The sequence below is a fragment of the Schistosoma haematobium genome, chromosome 1, assembly GCF_000699445.3.
Source record: "Schistosoma haematobium chromosome 1, whole genome shotgun sequence".
NCBI classification, from domain to species: Eukaryota; Metazoa; Platyhelminthes; class Trematoda; order Strigeidida; family Schistosomatidae; genus Schistosoma; species Schistosoma haematobium.
Genome location: NC_067196.1, coordinates 24,135,104 through 24,158,409, shown reverse-complemented (window position 1 = coordinate 24,158,409; position 23,306 = coordinate 24,135,104). Strand labels below are relative to the sequence as shown.

Below are 23,306 nucleotides of genomic sequence, written 5' to 3'. Positions count from 1 at the left end.
ATATATCCTTAGAAAACTGACCCATTTCTTAGCCAGTGAAATGTGCTTGTCTATTTGGGTCACTTCTGATTGCAATTGATTGACCTTTACATCCCTCTGCTTCTCACTGGATCATCACACGAGACTGACGATCTCGGCTTCGAGTAACTTCTGTTGTATCGTGGATGCGCACAGAGAAGGGACTGTTTTGCTCATTCAGGTTTTCAGTGGTGGTCCAAAGTTATCGGCACATGATCTCAATATAATAGTTTATTGCCGGCCCGAACACGTTGTTTCAAACTGCACTGGCTGTCACGACAGAGAGAGTCAGTATAAACAGTGATGTGATTTCAATGCGAGACCATGTGGGTTAGGCAGTCATTTAATGGTAATTTCACAACGTTGAATCAAATTTATTATTGTAGAAGCATAGTTAAGTGTCCTGACACTAACCTAGACCTAAATAATATAGTTGCTTGAATTGTTTGTACTGAACTACCTCATAGTAAAACATTATTCCTTCTGGGTTGTTGGAAATGTCCTATTTTGGTTCTGAAAGTAACTAGTTCATACTCTTCAATTAGTTTATGTATTTCGGATTTTGACCGCCATACTTTTTATTGAATATTTTTCAGCTGTATGACCCGTTAGTAACTCAAATTTATAATCTTTATTACCAGAACCATACAGAACTTCACAAATTGTGTCTTGAACTGATTTATGAGAACTAGACTAACTTTTGCGCCAAGCTGTAATCGTGCCATATCTATATCACGTTCACTTGGCATCACATAAATCTTTCATAAGACTTTAATATTGAAGTTTAGACTTAAAGCTTCTAGAACTTCGTTTAAAATACACAAAATAATTTGCAACTCTCCCTCTTCACCTCTTTCAGTCTACAAGCCAGCTTAGCACATATGTAGCGTAGTCCAACACGTAAAACATGAAACACTGATATCATCCATGAAATCAGAAAGACTCAAAATCCATTGAAATGACGGTAAGATAACGGTAATTTACAATTAATTAGCAACGGAATAATAGGTGTAGTAGAAAATCAGTTGCTAATGTACATAAAATGAGACTTCACTGTCTCATGTGCCAGAACTACATCACCGATTGGTCAATTCTCATTAGTCATCCTCAGCCCTGAGAAGGTGTGATGAGTAACCAAACATGCGGTGATCGGTGTTATAAGCAAGAGATATACTTAGCATGATACACATCGTTTGGATAGGGTCCAGTAATTTGTCACTGGTTCTAAAAGTAATTTGATTAATTTATCTTGAACACAACGGTAATCCATGCCTATATATCCTAAAATTACGATGTTCATATTGTCATCAACCAATCGAATGGCTGACAACAGAATATCTGTTGGTCCTGGCAATCGTAATACTCCAGGAAAAGTCTTCATTTATACCCGAAAAATATCGACCCCCATGAAACTATCGAATTCACCAGAACTAGAGTAGGGTAACTAAGCTGCTCTATCGAGACTCGAACGGAAGCCTGAAGTCATGTCTCAGAACCAAAATGAGAGTTCTAATAAACCAACTGATTAACAATAGCTAGTCCTAGATATATTGGGTGATGTGGCCTTCAAATACATAACAACCGCTTATTTTAAAACTGTGCTCCGCGGTGGTATGGTATGTCCTCAACTTTCAATCCATCCATTTCGAATGAGTGATAAGCGTAACTCAAAAAGCTATTGTTTTAGCACAAGGTTTACTCACGTGAATAGGTGTCTGGTGGTTCTTATTGTGAAGGACTTTGTCGACGACTACAAATTTAATATCGACCAAATTACTGAATCTCTGTTGTATGTGATTCTTTTCCAGCTTTCCTCGACGGTAGAAGATTCATTGTACAGGATAACGCGTTCCCAAAGCTGTCATATTTACTGTCTAATAAGTACCTGGTTCTAAGGAAGACAATAATGTTCCTACCCGAGCTCCCAATTTTAGGGAAAATTTGACCCATAGTAAACTTCAGGGAAATGGCACCAAAACCCCAAAATTTTCCCCTAATCTTGGTGAACGTCGTTTGACTCTGGAGATTTCCCCGAAATTCCTCAAATTTGGGAGATTGGGTGATGACTTTCTAACGCTTTCGAAATTATGCTCATCAGGTCATCCATTCGATGAGTTAAGGGACACCATTGGCACTGTATTATGAAGCAGTGGCTATTGTTTCTTCCTAGTCGATCCGAGCTCCTGATTTCGGGGAAGCCGCTATGAGAGACTGGGGAAACGGCACTAAAACCCCAATATCTCCCCAAAATTTCCCTAGATTTTGGGTTTTTCCACAAACTTTGGTGAAGGTTATTTGACTTTGGAGGTTTCCCCCAAACTTAGGAGATTGGGGATTAGTAAAGTAAATTGGTTGGGTGGGGTTCTGGACGAAACTATGATTTATGAACAATCCAATCAGACTCAGGATAACAGGTCTTGAATTTTGGCGCACAATTCACCCATCGATTTGGCCAAGTAGCGTCTTGGCATTTTAGCTGATGTCAATTCGTGATGAAAAACCGTAAATATAATCCTCACCCTAACCGTCAACTGCGAATCATGATCCTTATTATTCAAACTCATAACCCTTATTTGCCCCAGTAAGTAGGTAGACACTCAAGGCCACTCATGCGTTGATCAAAGGCCGTCTATAAATTATGGTCTCACCGGATTCTGGGTATCGCTGTGATGTGTAATACGTATTAAAAGTTGCCTGAGCAACGTCAGGTGTGCTTCATCCGATCCTGTTGACTTTTATGCATCTAAGTATTCTGATACCTTTAACACTATGCCCTAACAAATATTTAAATTGAGTACCCCATCCTACATCACTGATCCTGCATTGAATGTAAACATTCCGAAACTAAGTGGTCAAACCCTCTGTTTTATCCTGCTATCTAAAACACCCTTCAAACGTTAAGATTGTATTTGGAACTTACGGATTGTAACAATACATTTATTCCAGATAAACGTGTAGAGGTCCATTTCATTGAGAGCACCAATACTAATAGTTACGTTTGATTGTCGCAGTAGGTGTCGAATTTTATAGTTAATCCAGGGATGGCTATTTAAACTCTGGGACCGTCCGAGGTATGGGCAATGTGTTCTATTATGTATCTACCTCAAGTGACTCCATACCACTTAAACTAGTGCTCGTTGGTCGATGCTCCAGTGTTTGATAGAAGCTTTTGAGTTTATAACATTTATTGGGACGGTAGCATTAGTACAAAGAAACATCAAAATAAATATGCCTCACACCAAGTAAATAAGGTTGTGAAGAGATAAAGGTATGAGAAAATAAAAAAAACAGCAGATGAATGGTAATGGGTGAGCTTGTAAAAAATTATGACGGAAAAACCATTTCCTTTAGTCAGAATATGGTTAAAAATATCCCACCTTTATGATGTAAGGAAAAGAAATTTACTGCGGGACCGTTGCTCTTATTCTGAGCCATGTCCAATACCGTCTCAAACCGGTGTTGCACTATCTCTCGAATCCAACTAGGGAGTCACGAAGAGTCGACAGACGTCATTCCTGTACACCTTTCTTCCATACCACGGTATCAGGTTGCAAATTGACCACCTCCCCTCCTTTTCTAGCCTCAGAGTCGGCAAATGGTGCATAATGTGGAATTTACTGGGTCGACATTCATAGCACATGTCTATGCCATCAAGTATAGGTTTTCAAGATGGTGACATCATCTAGATTGTCGTCATTTTGCCTAAACACACGCTGTCCAACCTCCGTATTATTAACATGACATTAGAGCTTATTAAAGATAAAATCACCTACTTTACAGCCAGGGCTTTCATATAACACAATGCACAAACCGGCACCAAAAATCTAGGTGTCAGTGAGATTATCTCTAAAAAAGACTTGTCGGAGAACTACCTGTTCTAGGCGATTGAAACGGAGGGCAAAACGTGAAAACATTTCAACTGGTCTCCAGTTCCTCATTTCCACATAACATGAATAGAAAATCAACATGAAATCCTTTATCCTTAAATAATTTCAAAAGATAATCAATAAAAACGAGGAAACTCAGCAAGGCCTGATTGACTAATCCCGAAGATCTTTAAGGATAGTGGTGCAGTGCCACAGGTTGACTGAGATTTTAGCTATGGTCTTGAATCTGTAGGTGATCCTACCTGACTATCCTTGACTGCTAATAGTTCAATTTTATGAAAAACAACCACGATCCTCTTGTAAACCACCGTTGAATAGTTTGACTAATACAATATTTAAACTATTTTCAATAATCATTCGACGCTTAACCAAAGTTTTTGAGCGAACCAAGAAAGTCAGGGTGGTTTCAGACCTGGACTTCGTTTTGTGGATCAAATATTCACCCTCTATCAGGTTGCCAAGCGATGCTATAGTTACCAGCATCCGGCTATAGTGGTGTTTTGTTAACTTGGAGGTACTATTCGACTTTGTTGACCAAGGGGTTTTGTATCAGTGTTTATCATCCAAAGGTGTTGAACCTTGTAACAGCTTTTTACTCAAACGGTGTTAAAACTTATAGATAACTTTTATCAGAAATAAGAGCATCAAATAGTGAACGTCGAGACTGTCAAAACTTTCCACTTGTATTTAACTTCATCATTAACATTCCTTCAAAGTTTTCGTTTTTGTTCTAAGACTTCCCAGCGATTGATCTACCATGGAATTCACTTGTTGTCTTAGAAAAAGGTAATAAATTTTGTTCGTTAAAGGCACTACAAGTGTGGTTTTTATGTGTCTTGCTCCTTCACAAAGTAAGATATTGCTTTAGTACCGGTGTACTTCAACGTTTAAACTAATGGTAAGGAGTGAAATAGTTCAGTGCGTTTACCAGTTCACTTGTCGAAGTTTCATCGATTTTGGGGAGTCGGTGTTTGATTAAGTGTCAGCACGTGTTCAGAAAACTCGATTCGCTCCTGCCAACTTGCTTCACCTTTGGCACAGGAGAGATGTAGATCTCTCAACTAAAAGGTGAGCACACTGCTCGGTTCGTTCTGTTCTATCTTATGGCTGTTATCAGGAAATAGATGAAAGCATATTACATCAAGGATTGCGTCAGAGCATACTGATTGCTCCATACTTAGGCAACTAGCGTCAGCGAATAAATGGGGAAGACTCTAGGATCCTGTTTAAAATCATAAACATAATAACGTTTCTCTTACTTTAATTCACTTTCGTTCGACTTAGTTTATTTGGAGTATGATTGCATATCTGTCCAAGCCGTATCTTTATTTTGGGGACTAGTTGAGTGAGGTAGTGACCAAAGATTACTTAGCAGTTAGTATCTCGATGCGACCATGGAAGACTTAAGAGGCTGTGAAAGGCTGCCTTTGACGGTAGATATACATAGGTTATTAGTATTTTGTCGTGTCTTTGAAAGATTTTCCAAGTATTTCGGGACCATCGGGTAAGCGACGCTGAGGCTAAACCTAGAGCATTAGGGGAATATGGAAAATCGAATGATGAGGTGCCGAATCTTCATCAGTTGAAGTACTTCGAACAAGGATTACGTCTGTTCGACAATCGTCTATCTTGACGCACAGTGTCCGTTAGTTTAGAAGTAAGTTAGAAAGGTAGGAGAGCTTAAACCAAGAAGTCGGGTCAGTACATGGAGTCATTGGCTGTTGGTGTGCTCTGTTTTGGTAGGTGAAGTTAAATATGTTGAATTCCATACAGTTACTGTGACCCATAGGATGAGACTTTAGTGGCATGGCGCAGATTTATTTACACTTTCTTTACTTTATGTCATGAGTTATATTACACACTTTATTTTGCGGATTCATCTTGTCTGTTTGAATCATATTGTTTGTGTCTACCGTTTTTCAATACCACTGATGTTACTAAATTTCCTCTCATGTATTCCTTGATAATCTCATCTTTCTGTACTGGTTTGATATGACAATTTGAACTGGTGCAAATATGTGTTGCTTATGATTAACCATCTTGTAAAACACAAAAGTTTTAGGGAGAATATCTCCCTATGTTAAGCTTAAAATTGAAGATCTTATGAATGTTTCAAGTAGAAATCAGCTTAGTACTGCAAAAACTTGGTGTTTCATGTTAAACTTTGATAAAAAGTTAGGAGTGGGCCTTTTCCAATTTAATTAGTGTTTATTTTCCACGTTAAGTTAACGAATCTCAAGTTCATATCTCAGGCTTATTGATTTTTGCTACAGTTTTCTCAATGTTTTGAATAATCTTTTACAGGAGAAATGTGATCTAACACCTTCAGAGATTTCTCGATACAGCAGACAGCTCATTCTTCCTCAGTTTGGTGTTTCAGGTCAGTTTATGTTTCATCTAGAGTACTTCACGAACATATTCATGCTTATACTTTTGCGCAAATGCATTTTAACCTATTTAACAATCAAATTTATCAAACCATAGAATTAGAGTATCAAATAAAGTCAACATTCCTGTTGAATAACGTTGATGATATAATGAACTAATGGAAAGGTCTGTGTTTGCTGCTTTTTTCAAGATCTACCAAGATGAAATCAAACTTCATTTTCGTTCTGTTTGCAATTCATCAGCAAAATCTACCTTAAACCTTGAGGAAACTAATCCTCTTGCAGAGATCTGGATCCATGTTACTCAATGGCATACTTAGATTTGAAGGATACAAGCTATTTCCCCCAAGGCTACCCACTGTCATTATCTTTGTTCAGCGTCGATAATCATACTGTAGACGTATGTAGACGATAGTTTTGTTGAATAAAAATATTTAGGTATTTTTGGCACATAAAAACTAGTACATTAAGGCACTAAAAGATGTGTCAATTGTGACGACGCTGCGAGTGACCACAAATTATTATTTCCAGTAAACTTTGAAACTATGCAAACAAAAAAACTGAAAATTACATTTCATCGTGATGACAAACGGGTAAAAACAAGATTAAGTAATATGTTGAACATCTTATGCATTTAAAAATGTTTCCCATTGGCATGTTAAAAGCACATAATCAATTTTAAAGATATTTCCTCTTCTTTTATTACGCAAGTAAGTAGGGTCAAATGAGCGGATCTAAATAATAAAAGGTGCTTACTATTTTTATCACTTAGTAAAGATAATGGAAAAAAGTAATGACAATTTTGGGCAATGCTATTACTCTTAAAATAAAACAACGGTAAGTTTAGAAGCAGGTCAAATTGTTCTTCAAAATTAATTTGATTACAACCTCGACTATAATTTAAATGTCCGCTCTCAATTTAGTTCTAGGAGTTGTTTTCAGGTCACTCCTTTAAACTTATCCACCTAGTTGATTTTTCTCTTTATGATATAGGTCAACTAAAACTTCGATCTGGACGTGTACTTATTGTGGGATGTGGAGGTCTTGGGTGTCCAGCTGCAGTATATCTTGCCGCTGCTGGAGTTGGTATGTCTTATTTCAAAGCAATTTGTGTAACTCATCTTTTGTTATCTTGAGTATGTCTTACGTATCCCCAACCATCGTCTACCTTGACACGCGGTGTTTACTGTCACAGGTTCATGTTGGAAGTAAGCTAGGGAGTGGGCCAAAGCGAAACATGGCATCAGTTTATGAAGTCATTGACGTTTGGTCGGAACATTGTTGGTAAATGAAGGCTATCTGGTTGGGGATTCACGCGATAGCTGCGATCAGTGGTTGGAGATATTGGGTGACATATACCAGAATCAGTCACAATAATACAAGCGCATCCACTCTTTATCTACCCCCAGATGTTGAGTCCCAATGTCACCTCATACACACCTGTTCATCTTGTCTTCTCGAGAACTATATTTTGAATGCTTGCTTTTTCTTCTTACTATTATTATTATTATCATCATCACTGCCACAATTATTTTTACTCCTTTGTTGTTTATCTTGATATGCTAAGGCAACATGAACTAATGTACATTTATGTCAAGCTCTACGTGGGTTATGCACATATAACACAAATTTCTTTATAATTAACAAAAGTAATCTTCTAAAAGCTCTTCTAGGGCTATTAATGTTCCCCAGCCCGGGTAAACAAGAAGGGTTGGGCGTGGGGTAGGCAACCCCATCCCATAGAAAACAACCTTGTTAAAAAAAAGCTAACCAGAATAAACAATCTAAACACTACCCTGGGAGTTGAAGGAAGAATTATGATGCCTCATGATGAAAGCCGAGGTTCTTCGGAAGTCACAAGGTCGGTGCCCTTTCTAACAACCAGAGCAACAATTTTTCTAGGTAGATGGAACGTCTGGACAATGCGGGAGACTGGGAAAATCAGTTAAATAGCAATGGAAATAAGGAGATACAATTTGGCGGTACTCGGAATCACCGAAACCCATTGGACCCAATATGCCGCTGTACTCCGGTCACGAAGAGGAAAATGCTCCACACTCAGAGAGTTGCTCTGATGCTGTCCAAAAAAGCACGAAAAGCGCTTATAGAGTGGGAATATCACTGATCAACGACCATCAAAACAAAGGAGGGAATCACGATGAATTTTATCTAGTGCTATGCACCCACCAATGATAACGACGACGATGATAAAGGTCAGCCCTACGAGAGACTGCAATCAATCATGGCGAAGCGCCTAAAAAGGAACTAACCATTCTGATGGGAGATTTAAACTCCAAAGTCGGAACGGATAACACCGGGTATGAAGATATCATAGGACGATATGGACTAGGAGAAAAGAACAAAAACAGGGAGAAATTTGCTAATCTATGTTCATTCAACAAATTGGTTATAGGCAGCACTATATTCCCACACAAACACATACAAAAAGCTACATGGATCTCACCGAATGACACCACGAAGAGTCGGATAGATCACATTTGTATAAATAAAAAATTCAGAAAGACAATTGAAGACGTGAGAACCAAGTTTCAACAGAATAGGAAGAAAGATACATTATCGAAATACCAAAGGAAGGGGATCTGAGCAAATGTGAGAACTACAGAGGCATCACACTCCTGTCAGTACCAGAAAAAGTCAATTGAATTATGAAGACCTCCACATCTGAAGAGAAGCACGGAATATAGTTAACATCTTGGATGCAACTAGACGATTTGGACTTTGTAGATGACCTCCCCTTTCTATCTCATGCACACAAACAAATGCAGGTCAAGACAACCAGTGTAGCAGAAGCCAGTGCATCAGTGGGACTCAAAATACACAAGGGGAAAAGCATGATCCTCAAATACAACACGAAGAACACCAACCCAATCACACTTGATGGGAACTTTCACGTACTTGGGCAGCATCATCGATGAATAAGAAGGATGCAATAAGGACATAAAATAAAGAATTGAGAAAACAAGGACAACATTCCTACAGTTGAAGAACATATGGAACTCAAAAACAACTGTCAGCCAACATCAAAGTCAGATCATTCAATACGAATGTCAAAACAATTCTACTGTACGGAGCTGAATCTTGGAGAACTAATACAACCATCATCGAAAAGGTAAAAGCATTTGTGAATAACTATATACACAAGATACTGGATGTCCGTTGGCCGGATACCATCAGCAACAGCCTACTGTGGGAGAGAACAAACCGAATTTCCAGCTGAGGAGGGAATTAAGAAAAGACGCTGGAAGTGGATAGGACATACATTACGGAACTCGTCAAATTTCATCACATAGTAAGCTCTAACTTGAAATCCTGAAGGGAAACGAAAAAGAGGAAGACCAAAGAACATTGCGTCGAGAATTGGGAGTCTGCATCAACTAGTCAATTTTTGAAAAAAATAATGAAACGAGAGAAATATTTCCGTAAGTATAATAATCAAAGTAGAGAGATGTCTCTTAAATAAGATGGAGTTTAATAATCAGTTTTCACTTAGTTTCGTGATATGTGGCAATCCAATCTCGTATTCTCATTCTTGACGGGTTTGATAAATTACAGAAGTACATTGTGAAGTGAGCGAAGTGAAATACATAGTAAATTACAGTGATGAGTTTTCGATATCACTTTCATACTTTTTATTAACTGATTTTGTTATTCTAAGGCTCACATATAAAACGTTAGTTTCATATCATATAATCCCCTAACCAAGTGTGAAACAAGAGATTTGCTAATTTATTTTGAATATCCGTAGAAAAAAATTAATGTTGCATACATATGTTGTATATCACAGTGTAAAACTAAGAAAAAATCGTTTTCATTTCATGAAAACATTACATTTTTAGTATTGTATTTACTTAATATACTATTTACACCTGTTATCCCTCGTGGGGCATAAGCCACCGACTAGGGAATTCAATCCTAAAAACAACCACTGGTTCTGGATTTTAAAAATATCCAAATGGGTTTTATCATAAACAGTCAATAATTAACTGCTTAAGAATTTACTACCAATCGTATATATATATATAAAGTTTTTTTATATCTTAATTGTTTTACAGGCACAATTGGTCTTGTTGATGATGATAAAGTTGAATTAAATAATCTTCATCGTCAAGTTGCACATTCAGAATCGACAATAAATATGTCAAAAGTTCATTCACTTGCGAATAGGTGTATGGAGTATGTCTATCGATTGTAATATTATTATATTCAGATTAAATTCAGCGGTTAATATACAAGCACATGAAATTCACCTGGATCACATGAATGCAGTTGGCATTATAAAAGCGTAAGTAGAATAACAAAGAATATTTATGATCTTGAAATTCTACCTTATTGTAAGTAGTCGGTTGGAAACCTCGGCTTGAGTTTCGTAGTAGTTGGGATTAGTAAATTATATTGGCAAGTTTATTTTTTATCTGTGGCCATCATTTTTGTTAAATTTTTGTGTATCTTATAATGAAACAATTTATATTTTATCATCCGATTACTGTTAATTTGGTTTACAATTAAAACACGAATTTCAGCGAAGGGATCTCTTTTCAACGAATTTATTATCAAGCTGTACAATCGTATATATATGAAAATTTTTATTTTTGTAAAAGTACTAATTCCGTGAGGAAATGTGAACACAGTTAATAAAAGTAAAAAACGACCAACTCCGTTCAATGATCAATCGATTCCACCTATACGTGAGATACATGGACGACACGTTTGTTGTTTGTGACAATAATATTGATTTAGATGATATTCTACACACCTTTAACTCATGCCACCCTTCCATAGACTTCACGTTAGGAAGGGAACGAGACCAATCAATTCCTTTTCTCGATGTACGTCTGATGTGAAAGAGTAATGGTTCTTTAAAAGATCCATTTTAGAAAACAAACATGGAATGGCCAGCTAACCAACTTCTACAGCTGGGTTCCGTTAAGTAGGAAGAGAAACCTTATCCATTCTTTATGCTATCGCATACATCACATATGCAGTACGGAATGCATTAACGAAGAACTCGCATTCCCCAAGAAGAACGGTTCATAGAAAAGAATATGAATAGAAGTAGTCGCGACAATAATTCTAGTTGTTACACTCCAAAGAAAAACCTTTATATAAGTCTGGAATTTAAAGGTGATCGAACATCAGACGTAATCAAAAATCGTCTAACAACAACTATTAGAAGAACATTTAACGCGGCAAAACTGCGAATATCCTTCACTAGTAGAAACTTATTTTCTGTATCCATAAAAGATAAGCTTCCGCGTCTGGTCGCCTCCATGTGCATCTACCAGTTCACCTCCTCTTGTGGAGCAAGGTACATTGGCCGTAGCCAGCGCTCGCTTTCAACTCGGATACGGGAACATATTCCTGCTTGGTTCTATGAAGGGGAAAGGAAAGCAGTTAGGAGTTCTATACTTGAACACGTAATCGACTATAACCATTCAACAGATCCACAAAATGACTTTAAGGTTGTTTATATGATTCGTTCAAATCTACCCAGATTTCTTCGTATCCAACTTTTAGAAATAGCCGAAGCTCTTACCATCCAGGAGCTTAAACCAGAACTATGCGTACAAAAGAAGTACGTCTTATCGTTATCGTTACCTTGGCCTTAATTATTTTGATTATTCTACTATTATTATTATTATTATTATTATTATTATTATTATTATTATTATTATTGCTGCATTCCCCCTTTACTTATGTCTTATATCCTCATTGTTTTATTCATGAACGCTCATCATATCACTTTATTTTTTACACCTCTATGACCTATTAATTATTATGACAAAAACATTTTAATCATCTTATTATATTCACTAAATCTATTGTTATTATTCGTATTACGTAATCTAGTATTATAACCTTTTTTTATTAACTATGTTCACATTTCCTCACGGAATTAGTACTTTTACAAAAATAAAAATTTTCATATATATACGATTGTACAGCTTGATAATAAATTCGTTGAAAAGAGATCCCTTCGCTGAAATTGGTGTTTTAATTTTAATGTTTAAATGGGAATTATTTGTCAATTTGGTTTACTTCTGTTGTACTACACAGTGAATTCGGTTATTCTGATAAATTCAGTTAAGTGAAAAGAATTGCGTACACCTAATTTATTTATCAGTCGTTAAATAAATTATTGAAATCATAATTAAATCTCATCATTTCTAGTTCGAATTTAGATCTTTAAAAATTAATAATGCGGAGCTCAACCTTATCTCGTCACACCGATTTTTTCTGTGTTGGAACTCATTCTAAAAGTTTTACAGTGGATAAATGATTTTTTTCTCTTAAACAATAGATATGATGTAGTTGTAGACTGTTCAGATAACTTGGCAACACGTTACCTTATTAATGAAGCCTGTGCAGTAACTGGACCTAAACCATTAGTTAGTGGTAGCGCCTTACGTTTGGAAGGACAAATGACTGTATATCTTAGCAAGCGAATTCGCCCCTCAGAAGAAGTGTTGTCTTCTAGTAACCTTCCTGCAGAGTACCGAGCTCCATGTTTTCGTTGCCTTTATCCTGTTCCACCACCGGCAAGTAGTGTTCAAGGATGTTCAGAAGCTGGTGTTTTTGGGGTAGGTAAGTTCCACGTGAACTTGATAATTTAAGCACTTTTGTATATTATTTGATTTATCATCTTAAAAATCATCTGAACGTGAATTGCAACTCTTTAGAGATTTCGATAGAAATATCAATTTAAATTTGAATATTCTTGTGTGGATTTCTTAGACTTTTCACTAATTAAAGTCAAAGAAGTGATATTTTCTAACTAAATCCAAATTTTCTAAATTATTATTTAAAAGTCATTCCAAAACCTCTATGGTAACTGAAATAGGTGAGCCGATAATTACTGTATGAGCTGATGTGTTAGTTGTTTATTGAATTGAGCCTACTAAAAAATTCTTATGTAATCTAATATGTCGAAACTATCTGTGGAGTTATGACAACACTTAGCAATAAACTTGTTTAAGCCTGTTTCCAATTAAATGTCTGCTGCAGAACCGATAAAAGCTTTTTTTCCTCACTCTGTTCATTCCTAATGTTGAGAGCATCATCTTAAGGTTGAACTAACCTCTGTACTTTTTAACTGCATAAATCCTAAGGTAAGCTGATAATAAAGTGTGTTCTATAATATCGACAATTCGTACTACTCATCATTTATTGTCTTGCTTTTATGGTTGCTACTAAATTTAGGGAATTCCTTTTAAGCCAATAGACAGTTAGCAAATGTTAATTGCATCAAGACTGTAAAAGGTGCAAGGAATGTATTGCCAGTTGTAATCTATCATCCAGCACTTGAAAGCATCCAACACGACTCCCCTGGTTAAGGTCCTAGAGGATGATGCAATTTATTGACTTGAACGTTACCAGACATAGATCAGAACAAAAGCTAATGGCAATCCCGCTGTGGTTTCCTTTTAATTTCTTCATAATAATGAGAGCCATTCGCTTAACTGAAAAAATCCTTTGGGATTCCATTTGTAAATGAACTGTTTCTCTTACTATATATAGTTATGTCCTATGGCCCGTCAGACATCACATGACAAAATCGCTAATCAGAATCCCGACTACTGTGACCTTGTCCCTGTGCCAAACCAATGACACGTCAGCCAGCACTAGTTGCCTTGAGTCAAGTCTTAATCCTCGTCCAACCCAACCCGTTCAGTCCAGAAATCAAATGTCGGCCTCCACCATATGAATTGTATATTTCAGACATAGGTGGTTTATATGCAAGCAGATCAGACCGCATCATATAAAATGAAAAATAGTTGTTATACATGATCAAGCCAAAGTGGTTGTGGGCATAAGAGAATGTAACTAATGATTGGGAATAAATTAAGAATAGCAAATCGTATAACAGTAGTCAATAGGTCAAATGAAAGCTTATGATAAAAGGAATACCAGTATATATGTGATCTAGTTACTTAATAATTATCCAATAAGAATATATGTAATAATAGTCCATTCATTTATTCTTCGTTCGGATAGAACATATACTACGTTCGTTCACTTATTTGTTTTTAATTGCACTTATTCTTCTTTATCCATCCACATTTTCGTCCCCGCATTTATGTAACGCATATATATTTTGGTGCCTAGCTGTACTAGTATTTGCGTATTAAATCAATAAACTGACCTGAAAAGATATTGACTGGGTTTAGGCTTCAATATGAATAGAGTCGTCTCTTTAGATTTGTTTCAAGATGATAGAGAGTATTTGTAGCTCAGGATGAGGATGTTGGAGTAGTGATCTCTGAGCTGGATGGCTATGTTCTATTTACCGAACGTTATAGTGTTTGAGAAGCAAATAGAGGCACCCTATTTCCTGTTGTATGCAACTTCAATACTTTCATTTGGCTTTTTTGCTAACTCATATCAGAAGTCTGATAACTACATATGGGTTATTTAGACAGAAACACTAATTAATTTACTCTTTGAAAAATAGTCTTTCCCTGTAAAATTTATATTATCCCATTATTCTTGATCGTTACCATTTTCAACCGCTTGTGCTTATTGTTGCAAGGTCTCCACCAATGATTCTTATGCTGTTTTGAGTAATCATAAATGACTTCATAAACTGGTGCCAATTTTGATTTGAACAACTGTGAATCTTTTCAACTAATGCTGTCCAAATTCAATAAAAATGTGCACAATTAAAATAACTCGTGACATTAGTTCAGTCAATTCAGCTATTGCAACTTAAGCCAAAATAGCATTATTCGTAGCCAAAGTGTTGATTTTTAAATTATCGCCTGTGCTGATGCAAATGGATTATTTTTATCTTATTCACCAAACTGCTGAACATTTGCGTCCAATTCTGATATATTTTCTCTAAATCACAACATTATGTTATCTATTATAGGATTAATTAGTTTGTGCTTGAAATGAATGAACTTCGCTGATTATGTTGATTCTTACATCAGAATTTCGGTGAATCCTAAATATTCTAATATTACTTTATCTTCAGCTTAGTTAATTTCATATATTTAATCTACAATTACCCGAATGAATGGTCGAACGTTAGCTTCTATATGTGTCATGGAAGTAGTTGCTAGAATATCTGAATAGTTGCCTTACTTTTCGATAATTCATAAATTTAACGTTCAGTAGTTAATAGGCTCCAATGTTACGTTTTCCTTTGACCAGTTGATAAAATAATTTGCAATATTATGAATGAAGATAGCTAATCCTGACTTATTTTAGTTCCAGGTATCATCGGCACTATGCAAGCTGCTGAAGTCATCAAAATATTGACTGGTGTTGGTGGTGAGTTTTTTTAACAACTAAAAGCCTTTGGTCATTCTAGCTCATCTCTAAGTTTTTCCTAATTAAACTAAACATTTAGTCTTCGTTCAGAGTTATTCATCAATGATGAAACTGTTTTTATTCTTCCGGTTTATCGGCACAAATAACTTAATTAAACTGAACTGGTATACACTAATGAGCTTTTATGAGCTCTACAGCAAGACTCACGCAAGTTATCATCTTACACTTGTTTCTGTTATCCTAAAATTACCATTTTTTCTCATGAGGTATACAAGTTGCTGCCCATGGTTGCTTGCCATCAGTTGAGGTTAATAGTGTCTGGTCCTAACGCACGACCAACTCAACTAAGACTGTTGGCAGCTTTATTTTCAAAAGCTGCGTTACTATCCCCAGAATTCATGCGCTTATGTTCAGACTAACCCAAAAAATAAATGTAGGTGATGGCCTTGTCCGGATGAATAACTTACAAAAATCTTCCAATCTGCATCTCTTACCGAATAGTCGTGCGATAGCATATAAACCTTCCATTTTTTTAGTCCATTCTTTTCACTGTCAGTCTATGTTAATTCAGTTATATTCAAAATAAACTTATGTAGATTATTTACTATTTTTTGTTCATCTAAAAACTACATCTTACAAGATAACTATAATATCTTTCCCAGAATACAGTCAGGAGTAAATTCAACTATACTAATTAGATTGCTCTTAAATCATAGAGAGTGCTTCACTCAAACTTGTTTCCATTACCATATAAAATTCATTCTGATGGCTTTTATTTTCTAAATTTGTTATTACCATTATACTATTGTATAGTGAACTCCCTAAACTCAGGTCAACACAATCAGATTTGATATCGTTAAAAATAAAATAAATATGAACCAGTTCAATAGTTTTTGTTCCATAAAATCTGGAATTTATTTACTGTTCTCCTAATCATTACATCTGATACAGCTAAGGCATCACAAGTGGGACTCCGAGCATGTTTCCGAGACGTTGGTAATTAACTAGCGCCTGCATTGCTCACTTTTGAATACTTTGACTATAAAACAATAGAAAAGAACTCAGTAATTTATTTTATACTCTTTATAATTACCCAGATGCAAGTTGTTCAGTTTTAGTGTACGTTTACTGTAAAAGAGATTTTGTACTGTTGATCAACTTAGTAGTTTATATTAGTTAACGAGTTTGTGTGTAGTTGATATTTTTCGTTCCAATGATTTTAAAATAGAAGTACACTTTATCGCAACTAAGACAAATACATAAAGAAATAAGTGGTAATGTAGTTTGATAATTCAACAAACACACTAATGAAATGAGGAATCAAAATCATCTAATATAAAATGAAAATCGAATTATTGTTTGAGTTCACTTTGATTGGATGAAAGCTTTAATTAATTTGTACTTCGATTGTAGCGTTCAGTACTCATGTAATCTGACGTCCAAAATTAAATTCTAGTATATATGCTTGGGGAATAATTAAACTTCGTTATCTAATCTAAGCATAATATTGTAACGAAAAAGCATCTATCACTTATTTCGTTGTTTATTCGAGAATGAACATTTTAACCATGAAGAAAGAAGCTTTGCGATCTAAGTAATACTTGTTTACAACCTTGCTCCATTTCAGAAAGTCACTCACTGTATAATCCTATCCCATTTAAGTTTGATAAATGTACTCAGCTATAACGATGGTTTCACCTGGATACTTATTATTTCGTAACCTGTATATTTTCGGTTTTATTTTTACATAGCGAACCTATGTTAATTCTTTCGAACTTTCTGTAACTTCGTAGGTATCATTACCAATGTTTGACTTGGTAATTTCGAATAAACTGAGCATTGGGTAGTTTGTTATAAATAAATATGTTTGTAATATCCTACTAAGTAGGAAAAATAGATCTTCCACTCATTGGGATATTACATATATATTAATTTATTTCTGTAACGTCAATTGAAGTGTATTATTAAGATATATTTTAACATACTTTCTGATAGTCTAGATAATTTCAAATTTTTGTCTATGAAAATTCGTTTTAGATGTTCACACGGGTCGACTATTTCTTTTGGATGTTGAACGTAATTTGACTCGTTCAGTAAAATTAAGGGAACCCAGACCAGACTGTCCTGTATGTGGAAATGATGCAGTGAGAAACAGTGTAGACGGACCCTTAACTGATTATGTTATATTCTGTGGAACACCCAGTTGTGATAAGGTATTTATCACTTTATTATTATATAATGTTGTTTAAATATCGCACAGTAAGTTGCCGTTAATTATCTTACTAGAGGATGATTGTGAGGACGTGTTACTCATCTTGAAAATTGACTCCAATTTAGAACTGCACAGCTCTTAACAGGTCACTGAACAAAGCGTTATCAACAATTTTAAATCAATAAATATTGTGGTCTAGTTTCAATTGGCTCATGATCTCAACTATTATAAAAAATGACTTAAATCGCGTACATCAGTTTGATATGTCTGAACATTTAATATCTCGATTCCTCCTGCATGGGATGTGTACCTGTCGTACAAAATTTTTATTGTATCATTACCAAAGTTTACAAATCTCTACTTCATTCTTACCAGATCACTGAGTCACTTCCCCGATCTTAGCTTTCTTTTTCGGATCAAATTTCCTTGATGCTTTCTGATACAAAAGCAAATGGTGATTAGATTTCAAACCCTTCACTTAATTGAAGCTCAAAATGTTGGATACTATAACTACTATACTATCAACTGAGTGAACCGTACTATGTGCAAAATTAATCGCTCTTATGAATTATTCGTATCACTGCTCTTACATTCACTCACAATCTACAGTTTCACCACTTTTCTTCAGAATTCAATGAAAATAAATATTTCTGTCTGATTTTATTCAGGTACCAAAATTAAAGTTAGTCTAGTCCCTGTTATATTGATGGATTGTGATTGTTTTCAAATGTTTGTTTATAATATATTTGTTTTCTAGTTAGGCAGTGTATTCCAACAGCCAATTTTTTAAATACACATTGAAATTCGATATTAATTGAAGAACAATTTGATATTGAAATTCTTCGTATGAAAGTCTTAAAAATAACACACTTGTATATCGCATTACTTTTTATTTGCAGCCGCGCAATATGAACATGACAATGAACAGTCATCGTATAACAGTTCAAGTAAATACGACACCATTTTGTATCTAACCTTTTTTCCTTTAGCAACTAAAAGGCTATATTGACTCTCAATCACCATATTTGCTTATCGATGTTCGTCCGAAAACTGAATTCGACATATGTCATCTAAAGTCATCTATGCGTAAGTTACACTTGCATATCATTTTATTTTTTGATTTTTTGTACAAACGATTTGGTTGCGTGATGTATCCCATTCATTTATTAAAAATATGGCCATCCAGTGCTTTCAGGTTTTCAATGGTGGTCTAGCTTAGAATGAATCGTGAATTCAACTGTTAAAAATATTAAAAATACCACAAGCACTAATTTTGTGTGTCGCCAAAGTCAAATAAAACCTAATCCCTCACTATCTATAATTGTAACGTCTGCAAATATCATTTTTTTCCAAGTGAAATGTAAATACTCACTATGGTGTGTTTAATGATTTAAGAATAGACGTAATGCACCTGGCCACTCAATCATAAAATCTTGAATGATATAATTGCGTGAAATTAAGCTTGATTTGAACTGCTGAACCTGCTAATAGTCTTTAGTATTCAACGTAAAATTACAGGACAGGACATTTTCTATACGGACTAACTTCCTGACGTTCATATAACGTTATGATTTACTGATAATTTCCTTTCCTTTCAGTAAAGATTCAACTCTAGGGATTATTATAATAATTAATTGGCTTTTAATGATTTAACTTGCCATCTATCGGTAAATAATTTATGATAAATACTACTTTTTTTGTAGATGTACCCATAAGTGAGCTTTTTCGTGATTCAGTCATATCAGAAATTCGACAAATGATGGATACCCAAATTAGCAAAGGAGCTACTTTACCTTTTCCTGGTATGCATTGGTTTTGATCAGTACGATTATTGTTGTAAACTTGCTGAATTTGATTTTAAAACAGACCATTATTAGCTTTATTATCTGTATTTATTCTCAGTAAATTAGTAAGGTTTAACCGTTACATATCTTTTTGCTTGCCTGTAGGAGACTTTTATTTGCTATCCTATGAATAGGTGCATATCAGTCGTTAATTCGAGGCTCTCACCTGTTTATAGACAGAAATTTCAATTGATTAGATTCATGTGATACTTAGATTTCACCTTATTTTCAATCTTTATGCACAGTGCCAGTGATAAATTCATGTAGCAATCTAGGGATAATCAGAAACACACTGGCTTCACACATTCATTATAGTTTATACTAAATTTCCCAGCTTTTGTTCGATGACCGTTGAAAAGTCTTCCACTGCAGTGTTAACTTCAATTGATATTCGACATAGTCTACTTAAACCGTCATAGATACAATAAAGTATTGAAATTAAGAGAATTTCAAATACCTCATCCTAACTATAATTTTTTATTTTGACCATAAAAACATGTCAACAAATGTTTTTTTTCAATTTGATTCATTGTTTAAAATTCCCTCCCTCTTTTTTTATCATTCTTTTTGTGATTTCAGTAATTCTCTTGTGCTATCGTGGTAATAAGTCGGCAGAAGCTGCACCACTTTTAAAAAGCGCACTATTATCTCTCCGATGTTCGAATTCTGATCATGATCTAAACGGTAAAGTTAATGATTCGATACAAGAAGAATTAAAGAGTTCTAATACTGAATCCAATCCTAGTGACTTCATAGTTTGTGATGTTGCTGGAGGTCTTTCTGCGTGGTCAATGGAGATCGATCCCAACTTCCCTATATACTGACTCGCTCAAACGGTTATTATTTTTATTAAACTAGGAAATCATTCAAAATTCCAACTTAATTGATATTTCATGTGTACTTATATGAATAAAGTTGGTTTCTACATTTTCTTGGATTTAACTCTAATATCACCATTATGGCTGTGTATCCATCTGTGAAAGTGTGAGCAAAGTAGGAACTGGATATATATATATATATATATATATATATATATATATATATATATATATAGCTGATATGAAACTGCTATGAGCACGGATAATTTTGGATTGAATCTACAATTACCAATATGATTGCGTTATTTTTTAAACCAAGGTTATACATCCAGGTGCTAATTGGCATAATTACTCTCGAATGATATTGTTGTCAATTGATTTTCTTTAGATTGTATGCTTAAAACCTGTATGGTTTACTAGAACTATCTTTTAAAAGTAATTACACTCATCAGTAAACTATGTTATTTCTGAATACCGACTTATATAGTTCTCTCTGATTTGCATCTTATAGGATCTTACCACTTTTATAAAGACAGTAGTTTCATATTTAACTTAGTTTTTGAATAAAAAGTGAACTTTTAAGAAAGGGAAATGTATTAGCCAATGTTCATTTGGATATTTTTACCGTTCCCGTTAAAATTCGATTCCTTCCAATAAAACATAATTACGTACTTACGCCTGTTACTCCCAATAGAGCATAGGTCGCCGACCATCATTCTCTAACCCACTCTGTCCTGAGCCTTCCTTTCTAGTCCTATCCAATTGTTGTTCATTTTCCTCATGTCTGTCTCCATTTATCTGCGTAATGTGTTCTTTGGTCTTCCAATTCTCCTTTCGCTTTGCGGATTCCATGTGAGGGCTTGCCTTGTGACGCAGTTGGGTGCTTTCCTCAATATGTGTCCTATCCACTTCCAGCGCTTCTTCCTGATTTCTTCCTCTGCTGTGATCTGGTTTGTTCTTTCCCATAGGTTGTTGCTGATAGTGTTTGGCCAACGGATACGATGCGTTTTGCATAGACAGCTGTTAATAAACACTCGTGTCTTCTTGATGATGGCTTTCGTAATCGTCCAAGGTTCCGCCCCATACAGTAGAACTGTGTTGACATTTGTATCAGAAATTCTGACCTTGATGTTGACAGTTGTTTTTAGTTCCAGATGTTCTTCAGTTGTAGATATGCTTCTCTCTCTTTGCCGATCCGCGCTTTCACATCTGCACCAGATCTACCGTGTTCATCAATAATGCTGCCCAAATATGTAAGGGTTTTTACGTCTTCCAAATCTTCTCAACCAAGTGTGATTCGATTGGTGCATGCTGTGTTGTATCGAAGAATCTTGCTTTTCCCTTTGTGTATATTGAGACCTACTGCTGCTGAGGCTGCCGCTACACTGTTCGTCTTCTCCTGCATTTGTTGTTGCGTGTGCAGTAGAAGAGCCAGTTCATCTGCGAAGTCTAGACCGTCCAGCTGCATCATAGCTGTCCACTGTATCCCATGTTTCTCTCCAAATATTGACATCATGATCCAGTCGATCACCAGGAGAAAGAGAAAGGGTGAGAGTAAGCAACCTTGCCTGACACCGGTCTTTAATTCGAACGAGTCTGTCAGCTGTCCTCCATGCACAATTTTGCAGTTTAATCCATCATTGGAATTCCGTATGATATTGACTATCTTTTCAGGCACGCCGTAGTATCGAAGAAGCCTCCATAGTGTTATCCCGTCCACTCTATCAGATGCTTTCTCATAGTTGATGTAGAGTGGTGAATTCCATTCAATTGATTGTTCCACAATGATCCGTAGTGTTGCAAATTGGTTGCAAAATATCATTGGTTCTGTGAAAATCCCCCTAGTAGATTTGAACTTCGTTTATTGTTTATAGACAAATTTTCCTGGCAAACAACACACCATTTTAAACATATCAATATCCCGTAATGTGTTTGTGTGTTATATGAGTTTAAAATCATGTCTTCTGTATTAAGGAAGATAAATAATTTATAAAAGCAAATAAACGTAATTGGTTTTATATTCTTGGTATTTAAATTACAATATATGACTAGGGTCTCTCCATGGGAACAACATTTTTAAGCTTCTAATGTGAGTCTTTAATTTGATACTATGTATATACATTAATATCCAACAAAAAAATTTACAGATTTGTTCCACTACTTTGGAACTCTCTTTTGAAAATGTTAAGTATTTATTTCTCTATCTTTAACCTAAGTCAGGATGAATAACATATTCTTTTGGTTGTCTTTCCAATAAATGTAAATAATATGACCCAGGGTAGTCGTATTTAGCCGTACTTGATATTCTGTAAGGAGGTAAGTGATGCCAACTGCAATACATCCAGTGGTCCCTTCTTTCTTGCTTAGTCAGTAGATCTAAATACTTGAGATGCGTTGAACCATCACTTCGAGAAAACACGGGGTGTGGTGTTTTGTTTTGATCCCGGCTAATGCTGCAGAAAATATTTAAATTTATGCGAAGAATAGCATTATCTCTGTATTATTTAAACGTGCCTAGTTAAAAATACTTGGATGTGAGGACTAAGAACTAAGTGAATATTGTATATCCTGTAATGTGATTATCTTCTATCAGGCCTCAAAAATTCAAAATATGTGTTCCTTTGTCATGTACCTTTATTCACCATATAATTAAAATAGCTCAGTTAATGCAAGGACTTCTTAAAATATACATGATTAACAAAAATATTTTCAGTTTATGCTTAAGAATTCTTAAACCAAATGTTTTTGATCCCATTACAAAATGTTTGATAATTAGAGCAGAAATGATTTTCCTGGTGTGAAAAATGAGATTACTTTCCACAAAGAATAAAAATGAATTTCATATACAG

At 35.2% G+C, this 23,306-nt stretch overlaps 2 protein-coding genes across 2 annotated transcripts in view; one reads left to right on the top strand and one right to left on the bottom strand.

The window, feature by feature from the left end:
- Positions 1-1,042: 1,042 nt before the first annotated feature.
- Positions 1,043-23,306, top strand: part of MOCS3 (Molybdenum cofactor synthesis protein 3) — a 26,792-nt gene continuing 4,528 nt past the window's right edge. Inside the window, exons 1-12 of the mRNA XM_051213732.1 lie at positions 1,043-1,634; positions 6,210-6,285; positions 7,286-7,378; positions 10,366-10,486; positions 10,521-10,595; positions 12,612-12,895; positions 15,521-15,583; positions 17,621-17,796; positions 18,695-18,742; positions 18,785-18,881; positions 19,499-19,597; positions 20,219-20,632. Of these exons, the coding sequence (XP_051073485.1) occupies positions 1,632-1,634; positions 6,210-6,285; positions 7,286-7,378; positions 10,366-10,486; positions 10,521-10,595; positions 12,612-12,895; positions 15,521-15,583; positions 17,621-17,796; positions 18,695-18,742; positions 18,785-18,881; positions 19,499-19,597; positions 20,219-20,463 (1,380 nt within the window). The 5' untranslated portion in view covers positions 1,043-1,631 and the 3' untranslated portion in view covers positions 20,464-20,632. The remainder of the gene's footprint in view (positions 1,635-6,209; positions 6,286-7,285; positions 7,379-10,365; positions 10,487-10,520; positions 10,596-12,611; positions 12,896-15,520; positions 15,584-17,620; positions 17,797-18,694; positions 18,743-18,784; positions 18,882-19,498; positions 19,598-20,218; positions 20,633-23,306) is intronic.
- Positions 22,664-23,306, bottom strand: part of MS3_00010081 (uncharacterized protein) — a gene marked incomplete at both ends in the record, with an annotated part of 13,807 nt that continues 13,164 nt past the window's right edge. The window contains one exon of the mRNA XM_051218414.1: positions 22,664-22,910. Within this exon, the coding sequence (XP_051073484.1) occupies positions 22,664-22,910 (247 nt within the window). The remainder of the gene's footprint in view (positions 22,911-23,306) is intronic.